Consider the following 22917-nt stretch of genomic DNA (forward strand, 5'->3'; position numbering starts at 1 on the left):
ACTCGCTGGTGGGAAAAGTTGCAGTTCATAGTCTCATGTATTTTTCAAGAATGAATTTTTTTTTTTTTTTATATTTGCATTTTACTTTCATTTCGTACTATATTTTTAATATATTAAGATTCATACGCACATTATCATTTTAATTGGTATAAAGAAATCAAAAGTAAAAACATTAGAACTGTAAATATAAAGAAATGAACATAATATCTTCCGTTTTGTCAGACGAGTTTGATCGCCGGTGGCCAGATAGTTCAATTGGTAAAGCACCTTACAAGAGATTCATGGAGCCGGCGTTGGAATCCGGGTCAGGTGCGTTGCATTTTCTCCCCCTTCCTGTTGCACACTTACATTTGTATGTATAAACTTTCAGTAACATAGTTTCACATTCTCTCTCTCTATATATATAACTGAGGATTTTTTTCCCAGTCATATAGCTTACAGATATCTTGTAACCGAGATGCTGCACATTTTGACCAGTGCATAACGCTCAAGATCGTAGCCGTGAGGGTTCTGTATCGTGCCACACGCCTACGGGGATTTCTGCGGTGTATAATTTCTGTGGAAACGAGGGGATAATTCATATTCGGTCTCTCAAAATTCATACTGTAAACAAGGTTATTTTCGCCTTTCTACACTTGCAGAGTTTTGCTCCGTTTTAAATTCGCCCCGACAAAAGTTGTGTTAAGGTAACTCCATACTCGCAGTTTTATCTGATACAAGTTTAAATTGTGTATTTATTTCCATTCATTAGAGTTAAAACTAACAAATTATCAAATAAAATACATAGGTCATCACACTTTTTAAGATTTGAGACGTACATAATCAGAATCATATATCACCGTCATAAAATTGCAATTTTCATTAAACAGCGTTATCAAAATCTCATAAAAACTGGTTATGACGATATAGTAGCATTCATAACAACTTCATGAAACTGTATCTTCACAAAATATACAAAATGTATGTAAAAAATAAAGGAAATCATCGCATAATAGACTTGATAAAGAAATCAATAGAAACAGAGTTATTGCCCTTGGATTCAATATTTTGAAACGTATAATTGATTATTCATCTATAACTTAGACTTTTGAAATATTTTATTTTTAACAAGATTTTTTACAATAACTATAGGAAAAGACTCCAACAAAATTTATGTTCCTATCATGCATAAATCTAAATAAATCATTGATTTTGCAAAATCTGATGACATCACAGGAGGGTGGTATTACTTTAAATGACAGATACCAGAGAACTCTTAAATTCACCCAGTGACGAGGGCAGTATTGATTTTCAAGGTCATTGGCGAATTGAGCGATGGAATCAAGAGGAACTCCTTTTGCTACAAAAAGAATTATCCAACAGCAGCAACATTTATAAAAAGCATTTATTTGAAGAAACAGATTCACATTCAACACCACTTGCATGTATCCGTAACAACAAAATGTACACTTAACAAATAAAACAAGATGTGTTGATGAAACAGAGCCCTCCTGGAATAAGCTTATTTCTTATTTGACCTTTCACCTCCTACATGACACTGATGCTTTGTGGTATGACCTTGATACAACATGGAACTTTCAGTTATGACCAATTCTCTCGTATATTTCAGACGCCCCGACAAAGATTATATATACATGTATATCTAAAGCAAAAGATGAACAGACAACCACAATGCAAACCCAATTTTATACGCAGAGTGAAAAAATCAAATCTTTTAAAAACGTAATCTCTGCGATACCCCCCTCCCATCTAACAAGACTGGGCGAAAAGAAAACAGTTTGCCCAAATATAAAAATGCAGTAATAACAAAGAAAATTTAACATACACAAAAACCATGGTTTTAACAGTGTTCATTCTGAAGTACTTCCTCTAATATCAAAGTGCAATAATGTTAGTTATAAGCAGTCTTTGTTAAACATCAAATTCACTCTAAAGCTAACACAGTATAACTTGAGAAAGCAACAACACTTTTCTAATGAAGGAACCCTCACTACTAAGACCCTGAGAGCATTAAGGGAGTAAGGGTCTAAATGTGTGGTACTTCCGAGTTTCCAACTGAGTGAAAAATTCTCAATTTCCATATGAGTGAAAAATTCTCAAAGGAACATAAAACAAATAAAATATACTTGGCTCAGAGAACGTGGGGTTCATGTACACCAATTTTTCTGACCCCTAGCCTTATTAGTACCGTTTTTTCCATAAGTGATTACCCAGGAAATTATCACCTTGATATTTGACCTTGAGAAATGACAGGCATCTTCCTCTACTATGAAGGTACCAAGCATGATTATCCTAACCTATTAGTACTCATTTTATCTTTCCTGCTGATGGATGAACAGACGGCCACACAGCATCATACCATAACACATACTGTCTATGAAGGTTGAACATGTGTATCAAGTTTCATTATGCTAGCCTTATTACTAGTTTCTATCTTTTTTCTTTTTCTTGGGGAGGAGGGAGGGAGGGGGTGTCTTTAAAACTACTAATGGAAATTTGACCTTGACCTTGAAAAACAATTGGTTTGTGAAATACTGGTATTATTTGATGTTTCTAGCCTTACAAGAACTGGTTTTAATTGATCCAGTGCCAAAACCTTAATATGACAATATCACCATGCCAACACCTTAAAACGACAATATCATCACCACACCATTACGAATATATCACGATATTGTACACGTGTCTCACCAGAGTTTCTAGTATTTCAATATTCTTAGATAATTATGAAAGTAAACCAGGAAAGTCATGCATTTTAGACTGTCCACAGAAAACAGTTACAGCTATACCTCTACTTTCACCTTTACTATTACAACTATATATCCCATACTTTCACTTTACTATTACAAACTATACTCTCTACTTTCACATTACAATTACATATAACTATATCACCACAAAGACTTGCACATGTATTACAAGAGTATCACACAAAGATTTATATTTTAAAAAATCAGAAAGTAATGGCCTACAAAAAAACCCCAAAAAACTTCTATTTATAACTTACACATGTATTCAACATAACAGTATCTCTATTAATAAATAGTCTGTGGGCGTTATTCTGCTCCATTGCGACAATAGAAAAATGCTTTCATAATCTCACTACACAAAACCTTGAAAAGTCACAGACTAAACCATTCAGTGGCATAAAATTCTTGAATGCTTTGCTCTCTCCCCACAAAGGGAAGGAATCAGTGGGTTTTCTTCGCAGTACAAATTGCAAGATTAAACAAGACTAACAACAATGCAAATTTATAAACAGCAATTTACAACTTCAAAGTAATGTTTCCAACATATGAAACAAAAAATATAAACCTTATTTAATAGCACTAAAATTTCAGCATTCGTTCAAGTTGTTGATTGATTTATTTTTATCTGAATTTAAACAGTACAGAACGGATATCAATAAATATATTTAAAGCAATAACCTTACTAAGCAAGAACACATAATTTGGAACATCAGGTGCTTAGCTAGATGCATCAGGTACTTGCCCCAAGACTAATTGTGATTACTGTGTACATTAAAATTTCTGCCCAGGTTTTATTTTCTTCTCAACAGTGACTGGGTAAATTAAAAACTGAGTGAGTTTGAATTTACTTGTTACCCTTAAGTCACAATAAAAAAAACTTGGACAAAATTAAAACTGGAAGAAACTTTTTTTTGTCCTGGGTGAAATTTTCTGGTAAACAGTAAAACGTAACCATTACGGTAAACTACTGAACACAATACTGGCTGTGTGGTACAGATGGACAGACAAGGAAGCCTTTTCATTGATCATCTAGAGCGTCCATGTCGTGACCTTGTGCTATCTGCTTTACTGGAATCCACCTCCCATGGAAGGTCAAAATCACTGTGAACAAGACAAAAGAAACCTAGTCAAATCTCTCAAAGCTGTCAAAAAAGACAAAGTTTTCCTTTCAAATAATGCTCATTCAATCACAGCATTATAAAAAAACATATGAGTAATTGGTATTTATTGAGAAAATCTTAATATCTAATAATTCGTAAAAAAAAAAAAAATGACACAGCAATCCTCAATATAAATATTGTATGGAGATGGAAATAATACTCACCTAGATTTCAAATTCGGCAGAGCATGCCCGAAGGCCATCACAGGAATTTTGTTGCAGACTTCTATATGAGTAACTAAAACAAACAAACACATCAACATAACAATTTAATCAGAAAATTCAGCTGTGTTAACTTACACATCTACAGGGCAAGATAGAGATTGATGTCTGATTAAAATCTGAATTCAAGTGTAGTGGGAGGGAGGTTCATAAACTTATCACAATATGTGGTCTGACATCATTCACACAACTTTGGGTAGGTGGGGGACAACAATAAACTTTTTTAAAAAGTGGATTCAAAGTGACATTTAAAGATTACATGTTTCTTTCAATGTCACTGGTGCACTGAAATATTCAGTTATAGGAACACATGTAACCTATAGTTACAGATGATAACTGTACAGTGTGTACTCGACTTCAAGAACGTATTTCAAAGCAAGCATGTAAATATTCACATAGTTTCCTAGCTTGAACAACAGTTAGGAAACTTGAACAACATTTTTTAGTAAATGTTCTTGACAATTGATGTGGGTGAACATACATCATATTCAGTCTTAAATGTGGGGAGGAGGGTCGTCTTGAAAACAATGTGAATTTAGTTTTTTTGCAGACATTAAACTTTTTATCTTGCCCCTAATGGTGTCTATATATTACTGAGCTGATAGAGAACAAGTATCTGAAGTGCTGCATAGCAGTACATAGTCCCTTACCGGAGGCAAAAATTATTGGACCGCAACTATATTCGAAGTTCATTATGAGACTAAGGTTATCGTAAAAGGGAAGATTGGGAAACCAAGATAGGAATGGCTGGAAATCAACTACTATTCAGGTATAAAGATCAGGAAAACTTCAAAATTGATCTGTTGCTGTGGTAAAGCAATCATCATGATGTACTGAATATCAAATGAATATCTGTATGCACCCCCCCCCCCCACCCACAAAGTTATGAAAACTGACAATTCATACTATTTTTCTAAGTCCAAGGGCCATAACTTAGTGAAAAATCAATAGACCGAGCCGGAATTCGAACTTGATCTGTAACTTGTTAGGGCAAAGCAATGTACCAAATATCAAATGAAAATCCGCAAGCACAACAAAAGAGTCCAGAAAACTGATAATTCATGCTTTTTTCCCAAGTCCAAGGATCATAATAAGTTAACTTAAGTAAAAAATCAACGGGCCGAGACGAAATTCAAACTGGATCTGTAACTTGTTATGGCAAAGCAATGTACCAAATATCAAATGAATATCTGCAAGCACATAATAAAAAAGTCCGGAAAACTGATTTGCAGGATTGACGGACAGACAGACGGACGGAGTGCAAACCTCAAGTCCCCTTGGACTAAAAATAGCACTTAAATCTGAATTTGCCATTCAAAGTGCTCATGTCTAATCCATCTGTTTTAAGAACACACCAGCAAAATATTACCCTTGATATACCTTATAGATTTGTTACACTCAGATGTTTCTGAACTAAGAACCTAATAACAGTTAGGATTTTTCTTCTAATATCTAAAGCATAGTCTCCATATCAGAACGTATTTAGAGTCGGTAGATATCCTAAAAATGAGGAGGATAAACCTTCAGGATATGATACAAGGTTTTTTGATTGTTTAAGTCAGTCACATGATGACACAACCATGTATTTGACAGGGGGCTCTCGATAACTCAAAGCTCAAGGGACCTTGATCAAACTTAAGAGAGATCGAGAGTTTGAGAGATCGAAATTCAGAAATTGAAGGTCCGACCATATGCTTAAGATTTTACAGAAACCAGCATGATCATGGGATCGTTTTGACAAGTTTTCCTTCGCGTTTGTCAAGTAGAACTTTCATTTCGTTTCAAAATAAAGAACCTCATTTTGCATTTATAAAAAGATTTCAAAGTTTATGCATCTATTTGTTCTTTTCTCATGCTAAGATAAGCGTACCAAACTAATTTCCAATAAAGCTTTACAGTCACTAACTAAACAGAGCACAATTTTATGTCGCTTTACACAAATAAAACATTTAATTCTAATAAATGAATAAAAAAATGTTTTGGTGCAACTTTTCAAAGAACTAGAAAAATTTAACAGGCTGTAGATCTCAATTATTGTTTCAAACTTACTGTCTTTTTGTCAAGTCAAAACAAATTACAGATTTTATTCATAGTCATATTATATACAAATTATTGTCTCAAACTTACTCTCTCATTGTCAAGTCAAACAAATTAAAGATTTTATTCATAGTCAGATTGCATACAAATTTTAATCATCATAAGACCCCTGTGTAGGGTGAAAACTAACTAATTAACCAATTGTATTCAATCAAGAGTCCACCTCCACAAAGAAGCAGGGGCGATGTATCTCCTACATGTAAACACTTAATTCCATGACCACGTTAGCCTTCGGCATTCAATGAAATCCAGGCAAGGTCCAAGCAGAAATAACAAGAGGTACTGTGAGCAATGCTCACTAAGAATACCCCCCGCTTACCCCAATCTCCCAAAGGGTGTTCCATGCGATGAAAAAAGCCGTTAAAGAATTTAAATGGAAACCATATTGCTACTTCGATGTCCAGTGCACTTGACCTTTGACCTTTTGACCCCAAAATCAATAGGGAACATCTTCATCCCATGGGTAGTCCATATGTATGATATGGTGACTGTAGATGGAAAGGATAACGCTTTAGAGCCCGAAAACCATATTGCTACTTCAATGTCCAGTGCGCTTGACCTTTGACCCCAAAATCAATAGGGAACATCTTCATCCCATGGGTAGTCCATATGTATGATATGGTGACTGTAGGTGGAAAGGATAACGCTTTAGAGCCCGGAAACCATATTGCTACTTCAATGTCCAGTGTGCTTGACCTTTGACCCCAAAATCGATAGGGAACATCTTCATCCCATGGGTAGTCCATCTATATGATATGGTGACAGTAGGTGGAAAGGATAATGCTTTGGAGCCCGGAAACCATTGCATCTAAAGACGGACGGACAACCCGATTCCAGTATACCCTCCCACAACTTGTTGCGGGGGGCGGGTGTATAATTAAATGCTTGGGTAACAATGTGTATACGCTACCACCACTTCGAGAGATACAGGGTGAAAAACAATGAAATATGTTTTATGAGACCCAACTTTACTTTGAGAACTTCGAGAGACTGAATGTTTGAGAGATTGAAATTTGCCAAGTTATACACAGAAAAAAATCGGGACCATGATTTCACTTTGAGAGATCAAAGTTTGAGCCATTGAGAGTCACCTGTACGGTGTAACTTTTATCAGGAGTGGACAGTGTGTCTAAAGGCTAGGTGATATTTATCCAATGCATGGTCAAGTCATCAATCATGATTGGGCTGTCACTACAGTATCTGGGACACGGCCCACATCCCTTTATATTGGGAAATTCATCAGAATATTTTTGATACAGTTTGGGAACTTTTTATTTTGCATACAATCACTCAAGTAAAGAAGTTTTTACTCCTTTTAAAGACTTGGACTCTCATTCATTTAGTATCCTCTCCCCTTCTTGCTAAGTTAAATTCATTCAGTAACACACAACCCTCCCCCCATTCCCCGTCAAAATACATGTGTAGTCAGGAAATCTCTGTATTTTGACAAAATATGACTATTTGTTAAAATTAATGCATCTTACTTGCATTGTCTTAAAATTGGAATTTTTCTATACTAGCAATTGAAAAATGTTTGCTTATTTTTGAATTCTTCTAGGATTCATTTTAGGGAGATGGATGGCCCTGCATGCAACTGATTTGTCCAATGGTGTTGCTTGAATTTTCTGTTTCTTATTAGTATTGATAAATATCACACATGAGATAACTAAATAAATAAAATAATATTGACGTTTTATGATTTTGCCTTTGATATCTCAACAAATTGTAATGATGGCCATTTCCTCATGAATGTGTTGCAGATTGTGAGCAATGCTCATATGAATCTTGATAAATATAGTATGCCTATTTTAACAGCTGGGAATTCTGACAGAAATTAATTAAGTAGAAAGTAATTATAAAAAAAAATTCCATTTTTGAAAATGTGTGACATATCAAAGGCAAAACACACAGCAATGGACAACTCAATCATAAATACAGGAAAATATCACTAACTTCATGAAAACCTACAGGGGAGTTCTTATGAGGTTCCAGTTTATAAATACAGGGAAATATCACTAACTTCATGAAGACCTACAGGGGAGTTCTTATGAGATTCCAATCTATAGATCGATTGATTGATTGATGTTTTCCGCCACACTCAACAATTTTTCAGTTATCTGGTGGCGCCCAGATTTTTATTGGTGGAAGAGAGAACCCAGATACAATGTACCTGGGAAGAGACCACCGACATTCTGAAAGTAATCTGGGAAACTTTCTCACTTACCGGCGCGAGCGGGATTCGATCCTGCGCCGACCAGAGGTGAGAGGTCGTGTGATTTTGAGTGCGATGATCTATAGATACAGGAAATATATCACTAACTTCATGAAAACCTAATGGGGAGTTCTTATGAGATTGCAGTCTATAAATACAGGGAAATATCGCTAACTTCATGAAAACCTACAGGGGAGTTCTTATGAGGTTCCAGTCTATAAATACAGGAAATATATCACTAACTTCATGAAAACCTACAGGGGAGTTCTTATGAGATTGCAGTCTATAAATACAGGGAAATATCGCTAACTTCATGAAAACCTACAGGGGAGTTCTTATGAGGTTCCAGTCTATAAATACAGGAAATATATCACTAACTTCATGAAAACCTACAGGGGAGTTCTTATGAGGTTCCAGTTTATAAATACAGGGAAATATCACTAACTTCATGAAAACCTACAGGGGAGTTCTTATGAGATTGCAGTCTATAGATACAGGAAATATATCACTAACTTCATGAAAACCTACAGGGGAGTTCTTATAAGGTTCCTTAATACAAATATGAGAATCCTACTTGTAAACAAATATTCAAGAAGTATCATGGACGAGAGTAATTTTTTTTTACCACAGCAGTCTTCATGAAAACTCAGTGGTCCGAAGATCGAGGACAGTGAATTTTAAGGTCGGGTCAGTGAAAATCAAAAATCAAGAAGTCTGATGGGCTTGTAGACGTTTTGTAAATCAACGTAAATATATTGTTGGATGTAGATATTCTATATTTCTTATTTGCATAAATTTACCATCAAAATATAAATAAATCAACAAATAGCACATATTAAAAGTGTTTGGACATCGTGATTTGTTTATTCTATAAAGTAAAGAACGATAACTATACTTGTAATTGTCAAGGTAATTTGTACTTAAATCATGTGAATATTCAATGAACAACTTGTTCAATGAAACAACAAAAATGGTAGCATTCTGTATCACACCGCAAACTGGAATATTGCATTGTGCAATTAACTAACATGAACTTCGTCAGTTGCAGTTATCTCCGATTTTAAGCAATTTGTGTAGTTTGTAGAAATAATCAATCGTTTACATTTGATGTTGGTACATAAGACTACTTCCTAAGGTGCACTCGGGCTGTTTTCATGTCTGTGAAAAATACATGCATTTGTAGTCTTGTTTGTGGGTGAAGAGAGAGAGAATACTGTGTTTGGTGTTGTTTTTCTGGTATAGACAGGAAGGATGCCTTAGGCAGTCTTCACGAAAACTCAGTGGTCCGAAGACCGAGGCCAGTGAATTTTACGGTCGGGTCAGTGAAAATAATAAATCGGGAAGTCTGATGGGCTTGTAGACTTTTTTAAGTCACATTAAATATAATGTTGGATTTAGATATTCTAAACATCTTATTTACTTAAATTACCATCAAAATAAAAATAAATCAATATAAAATAGCACATAAAGTAGGTGTTTTGACATCGTGGTTTGTTGATTTCTTTAAAGTAAAGAACGATAACTATACTTGTAATTGTCAAGATAACTTGTATGTTGATCATGTGAATATTCAACGAACAACTTATTGAAACAACAAAAATGGCCGTGTTCTGTATCGCGGCAACTGCTGCTTTATTGCATTGTCCAATTAAAATGAACTTCATAAATTGCAGTTCTTTGATTTTATGCAATTTCTACAGTTTATAGATTTAATCAATCGTTTACATTTGATGTTGGTAGAGAAGGCTACTTCCTAAGGTGCACTCGGGCTGTTTTCATGTTTGTGAAAAATACGTGAATTTTTAGTCTTGTTGCGGGCGAGGAGAGAGAGAAAATACCGAGTACGGTGTTGTTTTTCTGGAATCGACAAAAAGGATGTCTTAGGGTGGATATGAATATGAGTAATAAGCATAGTTTCAGTAAATTAATTGTACAGTTTTACAATGCATTCTATAATGTATGTGATAAACATGTACTATGAAAATTTTGGGGGCCAGTAAATTTCACTGTGGGCCAGTAAATTCAGACAGTTCACTGGTCCAACTGGCCAGCAAGTTTTAAATGTTTTCGTGAAGACTGCTTAGGGTGGATATCACTATGAATAATAATCATGTTTGATAAAGTTTCAGTAAATCAATTGTACAATTATACAATACATTCCATAACGTATGTTATAAACATGTATTATGAAAATTTGGGTGGGCCAGTAAATTTCACTGTGGACCAGTAAATTTCACAGTGGGCCAGTAAATTTCACAGTGGACCAGTAAATTGAGCCAGTTCACTGTTTCTACCTGCCAGAAACTTTTAAATGTTTTCGCTGCCACAGATACGCATTTGGATAATATTTAAAGCCTGTAATTTCTAAACTGATTTATAATATCCCAAACAGAATTTTTGGAATATCCACTGTCCGTAAATGGACAGACTTACTGTCTTCCAGAGTATGATAAAAGGTGTCTACATGCTGATTCTCTCCCTTCTTCAAGTTCTCAGCCGTTCTCTCTTTCTCCTTTAATTTGTCGTATATTTTCTGTTCTCGGATTCTTTGTAGGTCCCACCTATTTAAATTGAAATGACAAAATCAATGTTGCATACATATGCAGCATGTCTATAATTTTCTATTCTATAATGTTCTCTTCATCCCGATGTACAACAAAGTATTTAATAACATATGATATTGAACACCCCAACAATAAAGTATCTAATAAGATATGATATTGAACACTCAAACAAGAAAGTATTTAATAACATATGATATTGAACAACCCAACAAGAAAGTACATGTACATATGATATTGAGCACCCAAACAAGTATTTAATAACATACGATATCGAACACCCTGACAAGACTATATTAACACTCTATAATGTTTTCATCAATAGAAAATTAGTACTGAATAGCATATGATATTGAACACCCCAAATTTTCATTCATAGAAAACTAGCATTGAATAACATACCACATTGAACAACCTAAACTTTTCCTCAATAGAAAACTAGATCAAACTAGACAAAAGGGAATCATCATAGAAAAAAATTTGTATTCCTAAGATTTCTGAAAAATAATCATAATGATGTCTACAAATATAAATGTCAACATAGAATCTCAGGGAAAATATCGATATATACATATAATTAACAATTTCTCAAAAATTTTCTTTCAAAAACCTGCAGAAACAATACCAAACAAATCTAGTAATGTTTTTATTTCTTTATTTATTTTTTAATTTGATCAAGGGGGAGGCAATTCTAAAAATTTTGCTTTTATTTGGACTATGATTTAAAACTATGTATGTTGACAATAAGTTTACCACCAGGTCTCAAATTCCACTATTGTTTTACGTGCAATACATTTAACCTGAATAAGGCTTTAAGAAATGGATCTATTCCCAAACATATAACCTGAATAAGGTCTTAAGGTCTGGATCTACTCCTAAACATTTCACCTGAGTAAGGCTTCAAGGACTGGATCTACTCCACAACCTACATGTTGTGTCAACTGTGACAATGACAGTCTAGTACACACTCACCATCTTAGTGAGTTGAACAATATTATATAACTATATACATTGGTGAAATTCCAAACAAAAAATAAAATCACCTTTTTCTCCTCTTTTCTTCCACTTCCAGTTTCTGGTGTCTTTTTACAAATACCTCATCTTCTAAATTCTGCAAAAGTATCATGAAAATGCTCACTCGTGTTCCAATATAGAAATCACATTTATATAAGTACTGTAAAATTATTAGATTTCATGGGTACTCATTTATCATGGATTTTACGGATAACCCTATCCTACAAATTTAAAACCACAATTTTTGATTTTAAAATATACAATTCATGTATTGTTGCAGTGTACAGAAACTATGTCCATGAAAATTTCCCCATAAAAATTCAAATAATTCCACAGTATTTTGAAACCTATTGAAAGCAAAATTGTTAAAAACTGTCGGTCCTGTCAGCAGGCACTGGTATTTTTTTTTTTTTTATCTGGACCGAGAACTTGTTAGAAAACATCCAGCCAAATGACCATATGAAAATATTGGATGTGGTGTGATTAATTATAAATTAGAACTCATGATCAGGATGTGTGGGTGAAGGTCACTCAAACAATGGCCAATCAAATTGGTGCCCAGTAAGACCGGTTGTGGTAGCTCAGTGGTAGAGCAGTTGCTTTGTAACTCGGAGGTGGTGAGTTCGAGCCCCATTCATGCCATGGCCACACTGAACCCAAGACATTAAAATAGTAAGTGATTGCTCCTTTACAAAACACACTGCATTAAAAAGTGAGAATCAAAGGTTTTTTGCGAATATATATATTTATACATATATATATATATATATATATATATGACCTTAAAAATGGAAGTTTCATGTCGTGACAGGCTTCGGCATATCAAAGAACCCTTTCTGCTATGATTGTCAGTGCTACTAGGGCTCTGAGCTTGAAGCATAGGTCCAAGTTTGAGGTACTCCACCTACAGCTTGTGATGTCTCATTAAGAGGGATGCATCATGTACAATAAACAAACTGGTAAGAAAAGAAAATTTGCTGAACCTTGACCACATATTAGGAAGGCACCCATATAGCTGCAATAATGTAGCCCTATCCAATTTTTTTTTATTCTGACGTTTTCGGGATAGGGCTACAATTCCATAGGATCTCCGTAATGGTGCAAAATAATTTTATGAATAACCGATAATAAACTCTGTGTATTAGTCCCAAATGTTGTTTACACCAAAAGGAGTACCAACTTTGTGCTCGGGCATGTCTAATAAAGGTGTTTTTCATTAAATATAATGTACAGCATGCAAAATTCTTCGTCTGCTCCGCCATGCTTGTTATCGCGAGATCTCGTAGGTGGATCTAATGAAAAACCTAAACATTGACAATCAGCGCGAAAATGTAGTTACTCGAGCCACTTCGACAAAGAAAGGAAAATAATATTGTTGCAGAAAGAATTTACACTCTGCTGTTCGGTTTTTAACTTGATATTAAATTCAAACCTTTTCAATACCGACGAAATAGCTTTCGCCTCCATACTTGTCCATTCATGTAAATACTACCTTATATGGCATATGCAAATGACTTGACAATCGGAAGTTGAAACTTCAGTACATCAAACATGGCGCACAAATATGAATGGAGAAATTGGAATTTATCGAAATTGTTGAAAACGGTAGAATAGAGCCTCACAAATCTTAAGTTGCAGGTTGTAAATTTATATATTGACTAAGAAACATTGAATATCATTTTATTTACGTAAAGAAAGTCAGGAAATGTTTAGAATGAGCGAAAATGTTGCGGGAGTGAATCACTCCCGCATTTGCACCATTACGGAGATCCTAAGGAGTTGTAGCCCTCTCCCTAAAAAAAAAAAAAAAAAAAAAAAATCAGAGAGGGCTACATTATTGCAGCTAGCACCCATAGTGTTCACAAGTTCCAAGATGGTTGGAAAACTGACTGTGTTTGCCTGAATATGAGTTGAGTTGGTGGTGCATTACTATCAAAAGCAATAAAAGGCATTTTGTTGCAGTCATTTTTTTTCCCTTTTCTGTGTAATATAAGGTATATATGTATCTGATCTGACAAAACTTTGTCTGGTCTGACAGAACCTTTAAGTATGTCAGACCAAATGTCGGACAGTGATTTAAATATTTCGACAACTCTGCTTATTTAGGTTCTGGTTATTTGGTTCATATGTCTAGTAACTTCTGATTCCTTAAGGGCGAGATCAAAAGATCGATGTCGGATAAAAATCTAAATTCAAATAGTTAGGGGGAGGGGGGATAAAATCTCCCTCAAGTTTCTGTCATCGATTACACTTTAGTGGGAAAAGAAAAATGACAAAGGACTTTTAAAAACAGATATTAATATTACATTTCAATGAACATTTAATTTGTGAAGAAACAGTAGAAAGGGTATACAGTGCTATTCATAATTGTATGTTTTTACTTGTTAATGGATTAGTTTCAACATTCATCATATTTAGTGGGTTGGAGGGGGGGACTATGTGAATTTAGTATTTTTGTCAGACACTGAACTTTTGATCTCACCCCTTACACATGTTGAGAGTTAGGCTGTTTCTTTTTTGAATTATGCTACAAGATTAGTAGGTCTTACCTCTGTTCCCTCCAGCACCCACAAACTGGGATATTTACGAGGCCTCCAACTGGGAAGTTTTACTGTAATTAAAAAGGTAATATTTTACACATTTTTTATTTTTTAAAGGTAAAAACTATAATTCTGGAAAGCAATAAATAGTTTTCTTTTGTTGGAATTCTTGAATGGGGCAGGGGGAAGCAAGCACATGTAACTTTAATGGCATGCTGAATTATTTTGGTCACAGTAAATATCCACATTGAAGGCTCAAATAATTGATGGCTCAATGATCTGGGACCATGAAATAATGGATGAGAGCTAGTGCTTTGTAAAGAATGTACCCACCCTTGGGGCTAATTGATTCAAATACTCAAACTTCCTCAACGGTTGGGCTAGGAAATTAGATATGTGCATTCAGGTTTAAAAATTCTTTTAGACATAAAAGCGCCATTTGAAAAATAAGGCACACAAGTTACTTCACACACATTTCTTTTTAAAACAAAGCATTTTTGTCATTTTTTTCCCAATCTTACAATGTCATTTAAAAGTGGCATCAAAAAGTTAAAAATGTTTAATCATTAATGTACAACGGACGACAACGGACACGGACTAATAGCAATAGATCAACTGAGTGATTCCTTATTCAATTTATCAATTTAGAAGTTAAAAATGTGTAATTATTAACAGAGAACAGATACAGAAAAATATCAATAAGTCACCAGGGTAACTCAGGTTGAGATATAAAGCACACATATGTATGTTGGCCAAACTGGTTAATATGAAGAGAAAGTTGAAACTTTCTAATGCAATGTAACAGTATCTTATTGCCCATCACACATACCCTCTAACTGTGTACTGTCTGTTTGTACAACATCCTTTCTATAGCTCAGATCTTCATCCATTGGCTCAAAATGAGAAACAAAGTAGGGTTCACTGGTTCTTAAAACATTGTCACTTTTCTGGTCTTTGAGGACAGGTAAAAGTCTACGTTTGTGGTGGACACTATTGTCCGATGGAAGTGTCCAGGACTTTTGCCTGGGCGTTGGTGGCTGGACCGCCTCCTGGATTTGAACAGTCTTTTGACGCGTGACATGGGTGGGGGAAGCTGTGACGCCATCATGTGATGAGGACTGGCCTGTTTTTTTCCTGTGTCTGGGATGAGATTTGGATGAGGTACTCGGTGTGTCATTTTCATCTGCCAGGACCAGTCTTTTAGAGATACTGTCTGCTTCAATATTGCCTTTCCTATTAATAAAATATGATGTTTAAAAATTTGAGATTTCTTATCTTGTCTAGGGAAAATGTTTCAAAGAGTTGTCTTTCTTATGCTGTCATTTTAATAAGTTTTGAGACATTCCCAACACATATGTAAATTAATTTCATCATGTGTTTTGATTGGATGACATATATAGTGTTCTGAAGACATGTGCACCGCATGTTAATGCGTAAACAAAACCTGTCTCTAAACATGAACTTGATATATCCACCATTATAGACAGAAGGTGGTACTGGGGATCCATTAAAACAAATTACATGTACTAAATGGTTAGTATCACTTTCATGAGACATAATATAATGAAAGACAAAAAAATCAATACTTTCACTTTCATTTTCAAACCTTCCTGTTCATACATGCATGCTGTGTAATTTGCTTTTATCTATTATCGAATGATTTACTGCAAATAATCCTGCATTTTACCTCACAGAGATTGGACTAAGTAGATAAATCACCCGATGACATGACTTACCAAGCACCCACTAGCTTAAATATAAAATAAAAATAGATCAACCTTTTAACACCTCTCTCAGAGGGAGTAGAATTTTCTGTGTCAGTTTTCCCCCTGTTGGCTGGGCTCCTGGGGGAGGTTCCCATGATGAAATCTGAGTCTTCCTTTTGTTTCAACATGGCCATCCTTCTTTCCATCCTTTCCAATCGACATTTCAACTAACAATATACAAGAAAAATGCTAAAGGACACATATAAAACAGCTTGCATCAGATTTAGTATCCTATGGATAATCCCATATGCACTGCACAACAACGTGAACTTGCATTTTAGAAAAATTATTATCATTCAGCCCAAGGTCTTGGTGCATTGCATGCAGGAGGGATTTTGACATGTTTGATATTCAGTGTTATGCTTTTAACTTAAACGGCTACTCTTAATCAGTATTCTAATAGGAAGCTGTCTACCTTAATGAATTGAAACACCATCTTTAAGCGTACACCTATCAAGTACACTAAAGCACCTGCCAAATTTCTAGAGATAATAAATAAATCTTATAAAGATCTAGGCCCTATGTATCATACATCTAGCATCTGAACGTTTTGTTATGGATAATTCTGTTTCATTTTCATTCCTTTTCTAGACACATCTACCAACATTTCCTTTGTTATCGGTTAAAACATGCCACGTATCGATCAACCACTAGAACAACGGTCATTTTATATATCAACGACACGATGGCACACGTTGTGTCCGCCATGAGTGCATTAATCATTCTACATTTATAAACGCTGTATAAGCATTAAATACCTTTCATTTTTAATATTAGAAGTCTAATACAATTTAAGATATTCATTTTTTCAATCAATTTTCTTCAAAATATTCCACCATATTTTAAGATATTATGCCGAAAATGGGAAAACGAAACAACAGTAGGAATCATTTCTCGTCTGCCATTTTGGAAAACTTACCCCGTTATTATTCAAAGCTGGGCGTTTACAAGATCGGAAGAAGTTCCTTACGGATACAGAAAACTTATTCGGTACCAGAACATCCGTCATTTCCCTCAATTTCCCGAAAAAGTCTGAACTCATATCACCTGAGGCGACAGAGTTCGAGAAATTTGAAAATCGACGCCAAACGGTTGGCTGATCCGCTTGATAACAAAGACGTGTGTTTTACGATCACATGATCAGTCACGTGATAAAAACAATAATTATAATAATATAAGTGCAGTTTAATACTCCTAATGTATATATATGTTTATATATATCAAACCCCAGTATTGCATTTGTCATTTTTTTTGTACGGACAAGTATGATGGGCAGAAAGAGCATTAGAATGATGCAAACCGAAACCTTCTAGACGACATAGGGGTTGTGTCAAAATACAATATACCTAATATGCTGCAGAACTGCACCTCTTGAAAACAGTTCCTGGATATACACCCCCAAGTAAATAAACTTTATTCATGGGATATGATGCTGAAAGTCAGCTCTAGGCTATATCAAATTATTACACAAAGCACAGCAAGATTAAACAAAACATTTTATGCAAAACTATACAGGGGCGGATCCAGGAATTGCGGTTACAGGAGGGGGCGGGGGGCGCCACTGTATGAGGGAAGCTCCTCGATTTTAAAAATTTTATAGGGCCTGAAATATGTCTCCTATTTAGTCATTTGTACTATATTTTATCATTTTATAATAAGATGAAATTAATAAAATGACACAAATTTTAAGGGTTTTTGAAAAAATAATAATTAAGTTCTCATAATCAAGTAATTCAAGAAATCAAAAGATTTTGTCATTTATTTCTCTGGGAGTGAAAGAAATTATTGCTTCATCTATCATTTAGTACATTTTTCTAAACAAGATACCACGATTTACATACAATTAAAAAAATTTAGGGGGGGGGGGGCACACCGGCTGCCCCCCCCCCCCTTTAAATCCGCCACTGCTATATCAACACAATAAGAATCAATAGTGGACTCATGATGCAGGCTATATATACAAGAGGTACTGTGAGCAATGCTCACTAAGAATATCCCCCGCTTACCCCAATCTCCCAAAGGGTGTTGGTAATAGGTATAAACTACCTCTTTTCTGAGTGTAAAAAACAAATGGCATGACAAACCGAACCATATTGCTCCTTCGATGTCCAGTGCGCATGACCTTTGACCTTTTGACCCAAAAATCAATAGGGAACATCTTCATCCCATGGGTAGTCCATATGTATGATATGGTGACTGTAGGTGGAAAGGATAACGCTTTAGAGCCCGGAAACCATATTGCTACTTCGATGTCCAGTGTGCTTGACCTTTGGACCCCAAAATCGATAGGGAACATCTTCATCCCATGGGTAGTCCATATATATGATATGGTGATGGTAGGTGGAAAGGATAATGCTTTAGAGCCCGGAAACCATTGCGTCTACAGACGGACGGACAGACAGACGGACAACCCGATTCCAGTATACCCCCCCCCCCCCCCCCCCCCAAAACTTGTTGCAGGGGGTATAACTAGTGTCTACACATTTCACAATAGTAGACTCGTGCTGCAGGTTATTATACTTAGTAATACACATATTACAATAGTGGACTTGTGCTACTGGATATATATAATTATACTTAGTCTCTATACACATTTCACACTAGTGGACTGATCGTGCTGCATGCTATATATACTTAGTAATACACACTTCATCGAAAAACATCTTTTGTTGAGAAAAATATATCTTAAAAATTTTATTTGATACAAGTGTCAGAAACTTAATTTGTTGCAAATTAATGGTCCTTCTTAAGTACACATCATTAGAAATTAGCCACTGACCCAAAGACCCAATTCCAGTAAAATTAGGGTTGGGCTTGTAAAACTAGACATTCATGCCGGTTGTTTTCATAACTGACTTTCTGCTAAAATTATATAACTGTAGCGGTCGGATGGGTTTGTCATCATTGCCCGTGGCCAGATAGCTCAGTTGGTAGAGTACCTGACTAGATTTAGGGGGCATGGGTTCGAATCCTGGTCAGGTCCATTGCATTTTTTCCCTTCCTGTTACATTTGATGTCGTAGACCAGTCCATGGAATAAGCAGGTGAAAATGCCTGCCAGGGTATAAAGATCCCGGGTTGATGTCTTCATGTGTGAAGACATTTAAGGAAGGAGGAATGTAGCAGTCAGCCGAGTTCGATCGCCAGTGGCCAGATAGCTCTATTGGTAGAGCACTTGACTAGAGATTCAGAAGGCCCGGGTTCGAATCTCTTTTTTGTCTATAATTGCATTTTCTCCCTTCCGGTTACATTACCATAAATTTAAAGGGAGTGGTGATTGTAATCAGAATTAATATATAGTGTTTTTATCACATTTGTACTAAATTTGACTAAAACCCCATCAAATGTTTAATATAACTCTCAAACTCTCTTCAAAGTTCTTTTCAAAACTGAAACAAGAGGCCCATGGGCTACATCTCTCACCTGAGTCACCTTTAAAAGTTTACAAACAGACAGAGGACAACAGGCGATCAGAAATTCAGCTCAGGTGAGTTAAAAAGTAACACTGTTCAGCTACAGAGGCCCGAATGCCCGTAAGTGCTTTAAAAATGTTTTCAAGCTGTCAATAATTCAAATTGCTAATTAATATTCCTTAAAAACTGTCAAGGGGAAATCCTGCAAAAGCCCTAATTTTCTATGTCAATTCCATTCTTTTATTTATATGTATTTCTATTCTACCAACTTTGAAAATGCATTCAAACTAAATTTGACCAGTGAATCCATCTGTCAAGCTGTTTATTGCTTGTGACTTTGTGACAAAGATGTGACTATTGAAGTCGTTATAGCCAATGATAGCTGGAAGACACCCTTCCTGCACGGAGAGCATTTTTTGTGAGTTTCACTATTGTAAAAATTGCGAAAGTAAGACCATTTGAATGTCCAAAACTGTCCTAATTGTAAAATTTCTAATTTTAGCCCCAAATTTTCATAATTTTAACCCTAAAATTTGCCCTTATTTTTTAGAGAGTGCTGAAAGCCTGTGTTTTTCATTATTGCACTGGCAGACATTGACTCTGAATTGGGTTAGAACTTCTTTGGTAGTATTATTAATTAAACTGTTGATGTGTAAACCAAGTACATGATGATATATCTCAAAATTAGGGCCCAAATGAGCATAACACTCAACATACATGATTCAAATTACAAATATACAGTACTGGAATTATAACCATACCCAGAAAACAACTTGGTACTTTATAAGTGGTTAAATTCTTGCTCAATTAATTATTTCTCAGTTATTTTAATCTGGAATTTCCCTTCAATTGTAGAAAACTCTTAAATTGGAGAAATGGATTGTATACATGAATTTTAACAAAAATCTTTGTTTAATATTTGTATACCAATCATTTTCATCATTATCAATGTCCAATAACAGGAATAGTACTTGATGTGAAGTCATTTTATAATTGTAATCTGAATAGCCTTCCACTCCACCATAATAACACATGTCTGCATCCTAAAACAAATATTCTCAAAATGGGTACAGTAACAGCTGAGATCTAGATAAAACCCTGTCTATTAATTTTATCACAAATTTCTACCCCGTTGCAAAATGGAAATATGCTTACAGTGATTTTTAAAGACCCATTCTGGCTCTGAATATCAGCCCTTTACCTTCCCACAATTTTTTCCCCAATTTAACTTGCACTTTTCCCAATAATAAAAACTGGCAAAAAAAAGTATTTGTTAAAGAATAAGTTCAATGTATGAGAATAGTTTATGTACGACATGACAAAGACGCATCAATTCTAGATGATTTAGAAAGAATAGTCGAAAATTTTAAGAGCTTCAAGAGAAGGAAGTTAAATATGTAAAATAAAAGAAGAATGACATCAATTTGTGTTTGATTTCTTGTTTGATATGATATATTTTAATAGCATATTTACAATAATGACTAGGTTTTCCCAATTTGATCAAAATGTTGATAATTTTTCCCAATTTGAAAGTCACAGAACCCTTTTGAAAAATGACTGGCTTATTAATGGTTGTAGAGGCCAGACAGGTTCGATCAAAGTGGTCAAATAGCTCAGCTGGTAGAGCACTTTACTGGAGATTCAGGGGGCTCAGTTTCGAATCCCAATCTGGCCCGTTGCATTTCCTCCCTTCTGGTTACATAATCAATGACTTAAAATCATTTTTCTCTTTTTCAATACACATACTCCTTTTTGAATGTATTTAAAAAAAAAGAAAAAAGAAAATGCCATTGTTAAAATATCATTGGGTATCTTTAAAACTATCGCTTTAATCTATCTGTCTAATAGTATGTATCAATAAAGTAGAACATGCTTTGGGTTTGTTTGTTGTTGTTGTTGTTTTTTTTAATTTTGTTTCCAATCAATTGTTTCCAATCAAGTATCCATGACTTGCATATTTGTTAAATCAATTTTTGTTGTTGTTGAAGTTAATTTACAAACAATCAATTGCTAATATATAAACATGATGATGATAGATTATTAAAAAGAACAAAACAAGACCAATCAGAGTTTAATTGTCACAAGTGAAAGGGGAAAACACCCACAACCACACACAAAGAGCACGAATTATTGCTTTCTTAATCTGAATTTTAAAAATAATTTGGGGGGGGGGGGGGGTATTAATCTCAAAGAGATCCGTCGAGGCTGGATATTTCGGAAGAGGCGTCAGTCCAAATATCCAGACCACTGTCGACGAATATCTCGCTGAGATTACGGATGTATCAAAGTTTTACTAGTGTTGAATTCCTACCATGTTGTTATCAGATTTCAGGGCGCGGATCTCTTTGTCCCTCTCAGTCAGCATCTCCTGCTGGTGCTGGACAAGGTCCAAATTTATCAACAGCAATTCCTTCAGATGCTCGCAGCTCTGCATGACGCATTCCTCAGTCGGCGTTTCCGTAAACTTGGCCGAGACAAGACTATTCTCCTCTTCCACGTGGTTTGATACAGTCAATTCACCCTCCTCCATTGCCTTAGCCTCGCGTTCTGCCTGTCGCGCGTACCTCAGACTCTCCTGCACTGCAAGAGCCAGATCTGTCTCGAATCCTCCAGACTCTGAATACAACACCTTTGTAGCGCGTCTTCGTGGAAGAGCGGAACGCCCGTCAGTTCGACATCGTGATTCACTCGAGCTGTCGGCTCTAGAATTGCCACCAGTCATCCTATATCACGTTACCGATCACTGTCCTTCTATTTTCTACCTTTACAGGGTTTGTTTTCAACTTTTCTTTTTTGTTTTGTTTGGCCGGAAATTATATATATATATATGGAGAAAGAACAATTGTTATCTCCTTTTCGAAAGAGTTCCAGTCCTAGACATTACGGAAATGACCGATTAGTGCCGATTGCTCTGATCCAGTACTAAGTGGCGGATCTAAAGTTGGTACGCGTTGAACACGCATCCCTTCCCTGGAAATTTTCAACTAAGAAAATGTTATTGTTCAGCCATTTTGAGGGTGGAGATAGCATCATATGTTATATAACATAGAATAGAATAGATTTATTTGCCAATCATGGTCGGGGACCATTAGCCTAACAAGTGGGGGCATAGGATAGATCTAGATACAAAAAATGAGCATGATTTGTAAACATACATTAGGACAAGAAAAGTAACATAAATAGA

The 22917-nt window shown here is 35.3% G+C and overlaps 1 protein-coding gene across 1 annotated transcript; it reads right to left on the minus strand.

Annotated features, from left to right (window-relative positions):
• Nucleotides 1-1366: 1366 nt before the first annotated feature.
• Nucleotides 1367-22590, minus strand: LOC125666760 (male-specific lethal 1-like 1). The gene is made up of 8 exons (XM_048900041.2): nt 22045-22590; nt 16334-16488; nt 15385-15788; nt 14565-14626; nt 12045-12112; nt 10874-11001; nt 4075-4147; nt 1367-3851 (listed from the first exon to the last, which is right to left on the minus strand). The coding sequence occupies exons 1-8, from the start codon at nt 22453-22455 to the stop codon at nt 3776-3778; spliced, it is 1377 nt and encodes a 458-aa protein (XP_048755998.1). The 5' UTR covers nt 22456-22590; the 3' UTR covers nt 1367-3775.
• Between the last annotated feature and the right edge of the window lie 327 nt (nt 22591-22917).

This window comes from Ostrea edulis, chromosome 10 (genome assembly GCF_947568905.1).
Source record: "Ostrea edulis chromosome 10, xbOstEdul1.1, whole genome shotgun sequence".
NCBI classification, from domain to species: domain Eukaryota; kingdom Metazoa; phylum Mollusca; class Bivalvia; order Ostreida; family Ostreidae; genus Ostrea; species Ostrea edulis.